This window comes from Emydura macquarii, unplaced genomic scaffold (assembly GCF_026122565.2).
Source record: "Emydura macquarii macquarii isolate MOO-44397 ecotype Brisbane River unplaced genomic scaffold, CSIRO-AGI_Emac_v2 contig_1253, whole genome shotgun sequence".
NCBI lineage: Eukaryota > Metazoa > Chordata > Testudines > Chelidae > Emydura > Emydura macquarii.
Genome location: NW_027131390.1, coordinates 96001247 through 96016581, shown reverse-complemented (window position 1 = coordinate 96016581; position 15335 = coordinate 96001247). Strand labels below are relative to the sequence as shown.

At 39.2% G+C, this 15335-nt stretch overlaps 1 protein-coding gene across 2 annotated transcripts in view; it reads right to left on the bottom strand.

Moving 5' to 3' along the window:
- The window catches only part of NCKAP5 (NCK associated protein 5), a 567200-nt gene that overhangs the window by 169603 nt on the left and 382262 nt on the right, over window positions 1–15335 (bottom strand). For both annotated transcript variants that reach the window (XM_067549546.1, XM_067549544.1), the window contains one exon: window positions 794–943. In XM_067549546.1, the coding sequence (XP_067405647.1) occupies window positions 794–943 (150 nt within the window). The remainder of the gene's footprint in view (window positions 1–793; window positions 944–15335) is intronic.

The window sequence follows — 15335 nt, the reverse complement described above, 5'->3', positions numbered from 1 at the left end:
AACTTCAGAAGTAAATTCTATGTTAAATCCAGACTTTGGTTCCAGTCCTGGAGACAATTACATCATGCTTAATTACATGCACCTTGAACTCAATGCAGTTACCCAGGTACATAAAATTAAGTTCATACATAATGGTTTGCAAGATTATGATCTTGATTGCGCTTTGTGGGCTGTCCCCTAACAAATAACTTTAGTGTACGGGCTCTTGGCCGCTAACATCCTGAGTTCTGGAAGTGGGGAGACTGTCAATATCATATTCCTATCTGATATTCCGCCCCTACTCCTTACTTCCCATGATACCTCAAACAAATACAAAAACGAGTCTTAGTGAACAATTCTCCTTGGGGGTCTATTAAGGATTGTGAGATTTTCTACCATAGGTACTCCAGCTATTGCAAGTTCAGCAGTAAACAGAGTGAAGTAATGCCATTTTTATGATGGTTATTAAACCATGAATGCTACACAGGATTTACAAAATTAACACTTGAAACAAAGTCAGACTGAAACAAGTTTTATTATTAGATAATGTCAATGGGTTTGATCGAGCCTACACTGAACTAAAATTATTTATGAAGTCCTTTTTAAGGATATATGATCCTTGACATTAGAGAGAGATTCTTTCAGTGGTTCCAAGATGGAACTTTTTGCTCATCCTTGATAAATGAATCATGATAAATAAAATAATGTTACATAAGTCTAGGTGAACTGAGAGACAGGATTTATACCACAGTGATTCAGTACCACTATAAGAAGTGGAGACCTCTTTTATGTCTAAAGTAATTTTATTTCTTACCTCCAGAGCTTTCAATCGTTCTAATAGCAGTTTTGTCTTTTCTTTTTCCTCTTCAGTACTGCTACTTTCACTTCTTGAATCTTCATCTACTGCCATATGAATGTTTTCCATAGTTTCTTTGCATTTTCTGTCCTCTTCCGAAAGTTTTTCCTGAAAAGATTAATAATTTTTTCATTACTTACAAGAGTAGATGAAATTAACTATATAAGAGCAAATGCCTAGAAATCTCCTTAAAGAGACAAGGTGGGTGAGGTAATATCTTTTATTGGACCAACTTCTGTTGGTGAAAGAGACAAGCTTACGAACTTCACAGAGCTCTTCTTCAGATCTTCTCAAAAGCTACCTCTTCTCAGAAGACCTGAAGAAAAGCTCTATGTAGTTCACAAGCTTCTCTCTTTCACCAACATAAGTGATCAAATAAAATATATTACTTCACTTATCTTGTCTCTCTAATATCGTGGGACCAACACAGCTACAACAGCATTGCAAACAACATTGGACTCTTCTTTGCACATGAAAAAAGAGAACATGTACCTTGTTTGTGATTACAGTACTAAGTAACTGACTCATGAAAATTCTTCTGAATCCACTATGGCCTCAGTCCTGCAAAAGGGTCTGCATAGGTGAACATTTATACCTACCTGCATTCCCAAGGAAGTTAATGGGACTCTGTGCAGGTGAGAGAGTCTGTCTTGTGCAGGTTTGGGCTTAGATCATCATTTACATTAATAAAACAACTTTCATTTTCTTTAAAAGTTGTTGCGACAAGAACTTGGTTTCCAATATAAGTGCTCTGCCACTGACATTCAAAGATAATTTATCTAGGGACAACCAACATAGAGACTTCTATTTAATATGTGGCATCCTTCTGCATCTAGCGCTTATTCATGAACTACCATATAGTGGGCTGAGAATTAAGCTACTATTTGGACATTGATTTCAGCACAGTATATAAACTAATATGTAATTAGAGAAAACTGAAGTAACAGGAAGTTTTCGAAAGTGGCTTTTGAAAATAAATGAGGCTTAGGTTCCTATGCGACATTGGAGCTTTTTGAAATTTTACTCAGGATTCAGAAATTTTGCATTCAATTAATTTTACTTGATACGTGTGTTTTGGGGTTATAACTTGTGATGGGTGGACTCGTTTTGCTTAATTTCAAGCTCCGCTAAACAGCATCATCATTATTTAGGACTAGATTGCCTATTACCTCTAGCCCAGAAAAAAGGATGGCATGTAGCTGAGCTGCCCTAGCTAGGAACAATCCAGGGAAGGAAATGTGCTTCAGTTCCTCTCTTGCTCTCTCACTCTGTTCCCAGGAAGTAGTAACTGGATACTGATCTTAACCACTAGTAGATTGCTATTCTCTTCATACTCGATCAGACGTGCTGGCTGACATATTTAGATACAGAACCAAGGCTCTGCCCATTCCATGACCCTATCAACTGAATTTGCCCAACTGCATGGTGTAGGGAGGCAGATGTAAGAAAATATCAGGCACGTGGCCCTCCTTTCTCCAAATACACATAGCAGAAATGGGGACAAGCCATGCAGGAGTTTGGGAGAAATTTTTCTCCCTGAGCAGCCATGCAGGCAAGGCCACAATTGGCACTAATTACTTGTTGAGAATAAATGGTGTACTCTATGTCATAAAGAAGAAACAGAGGACAAGGACTATCACCTCAATAAATTTAAAATCTAAGACCCTCCCACCCCAGACTTCTCCACATGTATAACTTTATACACAAGGACAGTCCCATTGCGGTTACTGGGATTATTCACATGTGTAAAATGTTTGCATATGCAGAAGGTTTTTGAGGATTAGCACCTAAGCAGATGAACAAAATGACACACATACATTTTATTGAGTGTGGACGTATCAGTGGATGACTCAGAAATGGTATTTTATTTTTATTTAAATGTTGTTTTTGTTGAGTGATTAAGGGTGGTGGGTTTCACAAGAGATCTGTAGAAAATATGTGTTTGAATGTTGAACTGTACTATTTAGGTTAATCAAGGATCTCATTCTACAATTAGAAACAATGAGGGTGGTAAAAGTGAACTGAGAGCAACAAATCCAAAGGAAAACTAGTCTGAATGTGAGATACTGTGTAAAAGGAGCAAAGGAATAAGGAAAAACAAACACACACGTACCACTATGTTGTTATTCATAAGACACTCATGGTGGAATCCATGAAGCAATGTGGGCTTCTAACGTCTACTGAAATCAGTGGAATTTAAGATTCTAACATCTATGTAGGCAGCTAAGTTGCTTTGTAGATTCCACCGTTAATACAGACAGTAAAATGGACACTGTTGCTGCCCTTATGAGCTTACAATCTAATTGTATATATGATACAAAGAATCAAAGTAACAATGATGGAAATTGGAATGAGAAATAGGAAGAAAGAAAGGAGAACAATCGTAAGTGATAAGACAGGGATAGGTGACCTTACAAAAATCTAGATATATATATAAGATCACTTGGGTTTGTTATGTGTACTTTATGATAGTTCTGATATACCTCTGCATATATGTGCATACTTACAGGTATTTTGTGCCAGGCTATATTTTGAGAGGTGCTTTCTTATTTCTAATATATAGCACATTCTCCATAATGATTTAATAGCTTGAACAATACATTCAAACCATTTTCCCTTTTCAGGTTGTCCTGAATCATGAAGTCCTTGTAAAACTTTATCAACTAATTCAGAAAACAGTTTGTCATAATGACTCATCTTTGATGCAATGCCTGCATGAATGACTCTTTTAAAGACAAAAATACCACACAAATGAATGAAGCCTAGTAGTGGAAGAAGATCTGAACACCCCTACAAAGGCATCCTAGCTGCCAACTTCATAAGCTTGTTAAAGACACCTGTGTAGGAAAGCATGACCCCAGACACTTCACCTCAGAGGTGGGAACAAGGTGATTTCAATCAAAGTAAATTGCAGAAATCAATTACTTTATCTAATACAATGCTCAGAATTTAGAAATTAGAAACTATTTCCCCCTCTCCTCTGAATTACAAAATTTGATATCTTAGGGAGACAAGGTAACATTACAGAAAATTCACACTTGTATGTCAATTAAAATAGAAATACATTTGAGCATTGATTGTTCAAAAATGATACCTCAAACACAAATGCTTAATAATGTTACCCTGTAACAACATATACATGCTAAACAGAATACAGTCAAAGATCAAATCCCACTATGAAGAAACTGGGTTGCTAGTGTTTGTGGACTAGTCCTGCCCCCAATGAAGTCAATTGGAATTTTGCCATTGAGTTCAATGGGAAGATTGAACCACTGAGTCAGATTCTCAAGCTGTTGTAAATCGATGTAGCTCCATTGAAATCAATGAGGCTGTGATGGCCCCTCTGCAATCTTGACTGGTATATCACTGTGTTACCCCAATCCCCCACTCCTGGACCACATCTCACTCTACTTTGGTGTGTGAACCCCCACTCCTTGGCAGCTCATGCACAGCCACCAGTAAGCAAGTTGCCCCCTCCAACTCAGTGAGTGAATGCCTCTAGTCAGCCACTCAGGGGATTATGCAGTGGTATGACCCCCAGCCACTATCCCCAATCCCAGATGCAACCCTAGGAACTGCTGTTTCACAGAGTACAATGCTGCCCACTGCATGCTTTACATATTTGCCAATTTAGCAAAGAAATTGATATGTACCAGCTCTCACTCTAAATGAAGTCTCCACATACACTCACATGTACAGAAAGATTTTAAGTGATTATAAGACAGAGGAATATAAATCAGATTTGATCAGGATGAAATAAAAGCAAATCACATTCTAAACTAAGCTTAACACTTTCAGTAGCTTTACAGTCTTAGATGGTTCCCACCACAGTCTGGTTGGTCAGCCTCCAACCAGGCTCTCCTCCTGTGGTCAATGCTTCAGTTGCTTGATGTTATTCGTAGCTGGGTTGCAAGAGACAGAGAGAAAGAGAGCTAGCAGCCAAAATGTCCCCCCCTTTTCAACATTTGTCCTCCTCTCCAGGGTCAGGTGACCAACAGTATTCCTGCATGGTCTACAGAGGCTACATAGATTTAAATAGTTAATAAACTGGCCCACTATCCCTACATATATAATACATTCTATAAAAGGCATAAGTAGTACACTGATGATGCATCCTTTGGTCTAATACCTCAATTCTTATTGCCAATAGAGCCAATAGTTGAAGACAGACCCAGCGCAACCTCAAAATGGTAAGAGTTCTCAAATTAATGTGCTGATCTAAAACACTGAAGACACTGATCTATGAAAATTCATAATGTAACAATCTCACTGAGATTCGTCAGAAAGCTGGATTTTAAAAAGATGAACTAAGAAGGAGCAATTCAATTTCCCCTCTCCCCCAATACATTTAGATGAATATGACAAATGGACATTGGATGAAATCTTGCCGAAATTCCAAAAGATATATTTCTTCTTTTCATTACAGTGAAAAGCCACTGTCCTCCCTACCATCCCCATCTCCAAAACTGTGAGAATATTCTCATTAACCAAGAGGCATTCACAATCATAATTACAAATAAAACAACACTAATAATATGTATGGAAGGAAACATGAGGGACATTTTCAAAAGCTCATACTTCCCTTTTGCTATGGCACTGGAAAAGAAATCTGACCATGCGCAGGAATTATACAATTTCATGAAAATCATTTGAAAAAAAATCAAGTTACTATTAAAATATTTCATTTAATTACAAAGACATTTCAAAACATTAAACAAAAAGAGTGAATAGTTATAAGACACACAGTAGCAAGTTCAGTTAAGAACAGCCCCAAGAGGCCCTGAAGTAGCCACAAGGTGACAGATTTCTTCCAGTAGTGTGCTGCTACTATGAAGTGGCCAAAACTGAGAAGAAATATGCCCACATTGGAAAAAGAATGCTTGGCAAAGAAACAAATACTTGATTTTCTTTCTGTTATTATTTATATTACAATAGTGTCTAAAAGAACTGGGGCTCCACTGCACCAGGTGCCGTACAAATATATGCCATGAAATGGTCCCTACCACATAGAGTTTAAGATCCAGTTTGAGATCTTATGATCTAATTTGGGAGTTTACAACCTAGGAGTCACTTGCACTGATTGAGACTCTTTCTGTCTGTTAACAGAACACAATCCATTAGTGTCATTGATCCACTGTCAATCATTGATAAATAGAGCACTTGCCTATTTTAACATTAAGCCGCATGAAACATATAAAGAATCATTAACATCATAGTACATTCCAGGACAAGAGCTGTTAGCAGTAACCTATATGCTATCAAAGTGTCTTGTGACAGAGGCCTGTTTGAAACAAAAAAGTGAGTAAAAGGGGTCAAGGCTGTTTGTGTTACTGGAGTGACTGATGTCTTTATTAGTAGTTTCTGGTGATGTCCCACTGTTGACTCTGACTGCACTAAGGCCTAATCTAAACTAGAGAGTTTTGACGACCAAAGTAAGCTTGTGTCTACAAAACAGTGCTGGTGTACACAATAAAACCACCTCAACAGGAGATGTAGAGCTTTTATCGACAAACTTTTATCGACAAAGCATCTCTGTAATCACCGCACTTGGCTATGTCGCAAGAAAAGCCTTCAAGGAAGTGTCCCACAATGCCCATCCTGACCGCTCTGGCCATCAATTTGAACTCCTCTGTCCTTCATCCACCCACCACTCCCTCTTTAAGTCCTGGGAATTTTTGAAATTCCACTTCCTGTTGGTCAGCATGGAGAGCTCATATCTCATCTTCCCAGTTTACCATGGCGGCTCCATGCACCAAACACTCTCCCACTTGGAGCACACTGGAGCTGCTGGACCAGATTGGCATTTGGGGAGGGTGGACCATGCAATCTCAGCTGCACTTTAGCCATAGGAACTATGATGCCTATGGCTAGATTTCCCAAGCCAGTGTGGAAAAGGGCTATAAACGGTACATGCTGCAGTGCCGAGCAAAAATCAAGGAACTGCATGCTCGCCCCCTTTTGCAGCCAATATAGAGTGCCTCAAGGCATCCCTGATTCAAATGGACCCCCATTGTGCCCCTGTAACAGCCCTGGCATCAGGCTTCTCATAGTCACCCACAAGGCGATCCACCTCTGCACTCCAGCTAGGGACAAACTTTTCACTCTTAGCGTCACATAAATTATGGAGCACACAGCATAACCCCATAACCATGGGAATATTGTTCTCATTGAAGTGTAGCCTACATAAAGGCACCTCTAGTGAGCCTTTAATCTGCCAAATGCACATTCGATGGTCATTCAGCACCTGCTCAACCTGTTACTGAAATTTTCCTTGATGCTATCCAGCTTCCCTATATAAGGCTTCATGAGCCATGGCATTAAGGGGTAGGCTAGGTCTCCCAGGATCACTATGGACATTTGAACATCCCTCATTGGAATCTTTTAGTCTAGAAGGAAAGTCCTAGCTTGCAGCTTTCTGTACAGGCCAGTGTCCTGAAGAGGTGTGCGTCATGCACCTTCCCTGACCAACCTGTGTTGATGGTGGTGAAACACCTATGGTGATCCACAAGCGCCTGCAGTACCATAGAGAAGACCCCTTTCTATTGATGTACTCCGTCGCAAGATGGTCCCGGGCCAACATCGGGATATGCGTGACATCTCTCACCCCGTCACAGTTAGGGAAACTCATCACTGCAAATCCATCCACTATTTCACGAACATTGCCCAGAGACACAGTCCTTCATAGCAAAATGCAATTAATGTCCCTGCACAGTTGCGAAAACACAATGCCAACAGTGGACTTCCCAACTCCACACTGATTAGCGACCAACCGGTAGCAGTCTGGAGTTGCCAGCTTCCACATGGCAATCACCACACACTTCTCCACCGAGAGGGGCAGCTCTCTTTCTGTCCACAGGGCAAGGGCAAACTCCGCACAGAGTTCCATGAAGGTGGTTTTGCGCATTTGAAAGTTCTTCAGCCACTGCTTGTCATCCCAGATCTGTATAACGATGCGATCCCATCACTCAGTGCTTGTCTCACACGCCCAAAAGTGGCAGTTCACGATGTGCAGATGCTCCATGAATGCACACAGTAATGCGGTGCTGTTCATCTGCATGGCACACAACAGGTCAGGCGCCTCGGATTCCAGTTCTGATTGGGTGGTCATGATATACTGCATGACCAGCCGTGATGTGTTCAGAACACTGATAGCAACAGTGGAGAGCACCGCAGAATCTATTCTGTCAGATAGAGATGGCGGGCACCCAGGGAATGAAGGCCATTGAAAAATGCCGCGAAACGCAGTCAGAAACCCATGGAATGACTGGATATAAATCAATGCATCATGGGATGCCCACACCCCACAATGCATTGCGGCCCAAAGGCCTTCCCAGAACTCCTAGTGGCACAACGTGGCGAGTTGCACAGTGGGATAGTTGCCCACAGTGCACTGCTCTTAATGTCAATGCTAGAGCACTGAGTATGGATGCACTTTGGCAATGCAGTGAGTGCTGTGCGTACGGGCACAAACTCTGTAATTACAGCATTTTTTGATCACTTCTGTCACTCGCATCAACAAAAGTTTCTAGTGTAGACAAGGCCTAAAAAAAGTACCTGTTTTATAGCTACCCCAGTGCTAGCAATGCTGTAGGTACTCAACAGACAGCCTCGGGTGTTTTAAGCATTCAATCATGCAAATCTGCTTATGTGGTAAAAATGCCTGAGCTCTCTCTATACTTGCTGCACTACTGCTGGCTGTAGCTTATAATACAGGTACTAACTTTGCTAGCACACATGCTGGGGAAAACCAACTTACTAGACAGATACCTCACCTCCTCCCACCAGGTAAAATTAAGAAACGCGTAACAAAGAGAGAGTAATACTCCATTTCTTGTACTTATTTTTCTGGCAATTAATAGGGAATCATTAGAAAAATTGTCTTCTGACTTACAGGAGTTAGAGCTTATCTCCATGATTATCAAAAGCCAGACTGTACTTAATATGCAATTATGTGGAAAACCAAACCAGTTTCATTTTCAGACACAGTGAGGCTCCTGCAGATGTAGATCATGTCCTTATCTTAGCTTCAGATGTTGGACTATGAAATGTCAACTTCTAATTTTTTGGTTACAGTCTCTAGTTTTTTAAGCCACTGGACTTTTGTTAAAAATAATGGATTGATCACCGATGTAAACGTGTACTAAGTAGAGAACTGATGTGGGAATACTGCTTTAGACACACATCTAACCCAGCAATGAAACAGACAAAAAGCACATGACTTGGGAAAACATCAACATTTTTTGTGAGGCAGAAAAGTACCTCTGCTCTATTATAATCATTCATACACATAGCTCAAATTCAAAAGCAAACAAAAAAATCTCCATACCATATTTATCAAATCATGGTCAGCAAAGGTGTATATAGTAACATTAATACTAGCTCCTTGTTGGTATCTGCCCCCCCGATTAATTAAACTGCAAACTCCTTATCTGAAAGTTATCAAAATGCACTGAGATGGCTCTAAGGCTTCCAGAGATTCAATTCTCCTTAAGCCTTCTCTGTTATTCTAAATGCATACACTTGACCTTCATACTTTCTACATTTCAGTTTACAAAACAATATACAAGATAACTGATGAAATAATAAATTCTGAAAGTTGTTTCTTGCAATGTCTTGATATATTCCTATGCAATGTACATTAAATGCTATTTTCTCTGCAGACTTCCTAGTGTTCATTCAGCATTATTCCTCATCATGAGTAGGTGATATAGAAGAATGTTCAGGCTGTAGATATGAATACTGAATACACATGGGGTTTCTTCACAGGAAGTCTTCATGCTGCCATGAGACAGCCAGTCTAGGCTTCTGCACAACTCACTTAAGTAATTTGACTAGGTAAGTTGAAAAAAGGCAGCAATTGCTCCCAATGATATTTCCTTAGAAATTCCAACATGCTTGAGGATTCAACAAGCTCACCTCATTCTCAGTGGCACCCATTTTTCCCCCCAAGGCCTTATTGCCCTAATCATAGGATGAGATTCATTCATCCTGTCTTGCTATAACACTTTCTAGCTCAGTCACTCTTAAATGTGCCCTTTGAATTTTAATAGCGACTTCATGTATTTTTTGTAACCTGTTCCACTCAACAGGACCTGAAGTGCATCAAGGCATTTATATACTAAGTCACTAAGTCCACCCTCATGACAGCGAGGATGTGGTGAATTAAAGACTTGCCTCCAGTAAGGTGCTTTATAGAATGGAAGATGATGAGTGCCTGGTGACATCAACTTTTCTGCTCTCTAAGTGGAATTCTTTTAAACTCTCTTTATTTCCTAATAGGAATCCTTTCAACCTATTAAGCTCTGTGACCCAGGTCTGAACAGCTTATTGTTACTAAAAAAGTAACTAAACAATTAATTTAGAATTCAAAAGAACTATAACAAGAGAAAACAAGAGGTTCAGTTTAAATTAGCTATCTGCTTTAAAACCAGTTTTTTATAGTTTTTTTTATTTGAAATATATTTAGTCACTTGTTTTATTTTCTGGTGGTGGCAGGATGTAGTAGAATATAACTTGCTTTAGACAGCACATCAACAAATACAACAATAATGTTTTCTTGTATAGCTAGCGTCTTTTGTTCAGTACAAGCTGACCAAATTTGAAGGAAAAGAAAAGAATTCACATAAATCAGAAGCAGAAACATCCCAAATTGTTCATAGTTTAACATTACTGCTGTCAGGCAAAACATATAAAATTCCTCTTTTTCATCTCTGGATTTGACTTACAAAGCGAGCAGACTGAGCAGTAAAATCGCCTAGATTAAATGTGTATGATGGATAAGAGAACAAAGTGTTTTCTTTATGTCTCTAATATGAACCTACGACCACTCGCATATCAATCTAAATGTACTACACATTATTCTTCACTCAAAATACTCCTAAATGTCGCAGACTATCATCCTTATTGAACAGTTCTGCAGAGTTATATTAATAAATTTTCTGATGATGCTTTTTATTGCCTGTTCCATCTATCAGCAACATTTATTTCTTTGAAAAAGTTCAGATCTAGAAGGCATGTAAAGTAAAGGGAAGCTGCATGGTAAAATGAAAAATTGAGGAAAAACTTAAGACTAATCCTAATTAAATGGCTAAAGTGGAGCAAATAGCTTATTAGATGGCTAATGGTACATGGAGTATTTTGCCACTAAATTACCAGTTCAAATGTAGTCTGTAGTGACCAACAGTAGAATAGCTGTCCAGTGACCCATATGAAATAAGTTGCCGCTGATCTCATCCAGTCCATAGCAAACATAGATTGCAAACACTGCCATTGTACCTAGCACCTTTGTTGTCGGCAGAGAAATCAAGGACTGTATGGACAAGGGAACTGAATGACCCTTTCAGCTTTGGAGGTGACCTTTTCAAATCAGGACTGAGACAGGCTGGCAGGGCAGTAAGGGAGTGGCTTGCAGCACCTAGTGTTACAGTGATGTGTTTAGTGTGTTGATAAAATGGAAAACTTCAAATTCATTCTATGGATATGGTATTTGCATAGTTAAATGATACTAAGGTAAATTGCATCCTCAGATGTTCACTTGTGACTCATATTGATGTTGCATGCATTTATATGTGGGCAGAATATCCACTGCATTTTCTCATATACATTTGTAATTCATTATAAAATGGTTCATTACATTACTGCAAAATTAAAGCAATTTTCTTTTTTCACAAGGAAACCTATCTTAAAGATAAAAGGTAATATAGCATTTAACTTTGCTGTAGGAATTTGTGAGTATTAAAATATCTACAGTTAATTAACGCATGATAAGCCAAATTCTCCTCTGATTTAAATTTGGGGTAAATTTGAAGAAACTGCAGTGAAGTCAATGCAGTTACTCCAGATTTACTTTGGCAGAATTTGATCCTATTTTTAGAAAAGATTGTATTCTCACTGCCCCTATAAAGAAGGTCAAAATGCTTATTTTAATCAACTAAAGAATTTTAAGTCAAAGAGTTTCCCCGGCCATGAATCTCATTGGTGGTGTTCAGAAACACCAAAGTATTAAAGATCCTTACTCAAGCTTCACAGAGCTATGCTAGTCAATTTATTCTTCCTGTTCTCTACTTTCCAGGGATTATCAGAAAGAAGCTATAAATAACATCGCAAAAGAAGGCCATTAACTAGTATTTTGGAATGACAGCAACGTATTAGCAGATTAGTTCTCATGGGAGGCAATGGAAATGCAGGTATAGAGGGCCAGAGCCAACTACACCTCATGTGGAATTTAGATAGAAAGCAAGTATGGTACTGTATAAACTGAGATTCTTTCTAAGGGGTGACATGAGATATTTGGTTGGATGTAGAACCTCGTCATGACAACCATGGAGGCAAGCATGGAATGTATCTTTTGGATGGGATTCTCAACTGTCAACGCTATTCTGTGGGTGGAATCTATCAGAGATAAGGCTTCAAAGATTTGCTAGACTAGCTAGATCTAAGGATGGAAGTTCCATTTCCTACTGCTATTAAAATGTAGTAGGGAAAGGCCGAATTGGACGGGTAGCAGGACACCCGGATTCTTTTACGAGGACTCTGAGATCGATGGGAAAGAACACCCCAGGTTGAATCAATGAATAATTTTATTAATGATTACAAGCAACAAGACAATTGACAAGACTTCTTACAATCAAACAGTTATACAATTAACATTTATACTTATTCATTACTATTTATGGTACCTTATCTATTACCTATCCTTATCCTCCTTATCCTAAAAGCATTTTTTCTTAGCAATTGCCAAGGGGAGACATGATCCACAGATCTCAATTAAATCCCCCCGATTCCCTGAGTCCATAGACTCCTGAACTATCCGGATACTATACTCATGGCCAGACTCTGCCTCAGCCTCTGGTCTGGGTTCTTGCTTCAAAACCCTTGTCCTCAACAGGTGGTCACTGGGACCTGGAGCTCGCAAGCCTCTTAGGATTGGTGTCCTCTCGATAGACTCAAGAGTAGATACCCCCCTCCTGAGCCGGGCTGCAGTCCACTGAACCCCGGTCTGCTCTGAGTATTTATTTCCTTTTCCGACACTCTGTGGTCAAACATTTCACGTGGGTTTGGGCTGTCTTGCAGAAATCTGCCTTAAGCGCATCCGGCATTCTGTGGGTGCTCACCTCCGGCAGATGGCCTGCTGATGAGCACATCTTGCGGTTGAGCATATTTTTGTGGTTCTGGTTTAGCTCTACCTCCGGCAGATGGCCTGAGGTTGAGCGTATTCCTGTCATTACTTGTGTAAGTTCCTTATGCCACCTTGACCTGTCGTAACTTCCCTATGCCGCGTGGTTAACTGTTATAAGTTCCCTGTGCACTTTGGTCAATTATATTTTACTAGGCCTTGCATTTATCAGGCCTGTCCAATGTCAATTATATCATGCATTTGTCTTAACCAAGAGATGTAAGAGCTAGAGGATGCTTTGTTAGCTTTAGTAGTCTACAGGGGTTGATGGCTATTAGGAGAAGGTGGTTGTGATCAAAATCAATCATAGAAATCTAGCTAAGAGAATAAGTATTTGTCTATGACTGATAGGATTGGATTTTTTCCCCCCTTTTCCTGCATTTAGTTACTTAGTTTTACTAACTACAAGATATTTATTTTTCCTGCATATAGAAATGTTATTCATCATAATTTTGGTTAGAGATGAGCCTGAAACAAACTCTGGATCTCACTCTGAACTTTACAGCTCTATAAAAGGCCTAACCAAAATCTGAACATTCTCAAATTTGGAAGTTCAGTATCCTGATTGGAAACTGCCCAATTAGAGTGATAAGTATGAGCTGAGAATTCAGATTCAAATCCATGATGCTAATCTGGGCTATTGATAATTACTTTAGAAAGCTTGGGTATGTTTTTATGGCTGTATTGTAGATATTTGGCTCACAATATTGTCTGATTTGTAAATAAATCTTTGTTTTCCCTTATCTCTTGCCTGCTGTCTTTAATCTCAGAAGCAGTAACTAGGAAAAGGGGGAAAGCTAAATTTAATTTGACCGCTTCAGAAATATGGTTGAGAACTTTAGATGAAAGTCAAAATGATAACCATTAGCCCTGAGACTGTTCTTTAAGAAATATGTGGATTAATTTTGTGGCAGTGGTTCTAGTTCATATTACAGCCTTTAAAATAAAATCCTGCAAATTCCCTTGTCTTGATCAATAGATCTCTACTGTAAGCAGCAACATAAACTATTTTCAGAACAAATAATACAGGGATAAGGATGTTCAGCCTGTAAAATGGTAATATGCCAAATAAAAAAATTTGATTAATATATAACTTTTTGCTACTTCGCTAAACAAATATATGTATAGCATAGTTTTGTAAACTGGTTAAAATGTTATATAAATACAATTTATATTTACAAATAATATTTTGTACTTCTATAGCACCTTCCATCCAAGAATCTCCAAGTGTTTTACAACATCAATAAATCATACCTCAAAAACATAGAAAGGGTAGTATTATTTACTTGATGTTACAAATGAGGAAACTTATGAACAGAGAGGTTAAGTGACTTGACCATACAGGAAACCAATACTAAGAATCCATACGTAGGAATAGAACCCAGGGTCTACCACATTCCCAGTCTCATGCTTTAGCTCTGGCTAAGTGAAGTCTGGATAATCAAGATTCTATCTATGCACTAGATTCTCTTGTCCTGCTGGGCTGTGCTCAACACAAGACAAGAGTGGGAGAGAAAGGTGGTTTAAGCCAACTTTACACACCTTTGACCCTGGGGCCAGATGGGGACCAGGATGATCCCCAGCAGAAGTCAGAGCATCTTGAAGTCTGCTGTTACACTCAGCTGTTTACAACCCCCTTGGATCATTCGGCTGCCTGGGATGGCCAAGCATAGGCACAACATAGCGATTCCCTTTTCTCTCAACCACACTCCTGAACTAGGAGGAGGATGGCATGGGAGCCACTATAGAGACTGTATGTCATCCCTGAACACAGGAGGAATATCTGCAGGCATTAGGGCAGCTTGAATCACCCTAGGTGGGCTGTGAATCAGGTGAATATGTGAATCTGTACAATTTTGCAAAGCTTTTATGTCTGCATCTCTTTGTTATGGCTGTATGATATGCATAGATTCCAAGAAACAAGATTCCAAGCTGCTTATTTTGGAATGATTGCACAGAAAAGATACAGAAAGTATCAGAAAGAAGGTCTGACTGTAAGGAAATATAAAGATGGTTTAGAGGAGAAGTAGAGGTGGAAGTCAGATCTGTCCAATATAGTGCTACAACCACTTGCTATTTAGTCTTCCTTGCCATTCCTTGGGGTGTTAGATGGAAGGCTCTGGGAATGAGAGCATAACTTCTTTTCTAAGAAACAGGCACTTCTTTTCTAAGAAACAGCATAATCTTCTTTTCTAAGAAACATTGCATATTTTAATACAGAGATAGGCGTATGCTATTAGACTTCACTGTGTTATATGCAACTCTGCATGGTTCTTGCTCTATGATACTGAATTATAAGCAGACAAGAGCAATAAAACTGGAGAG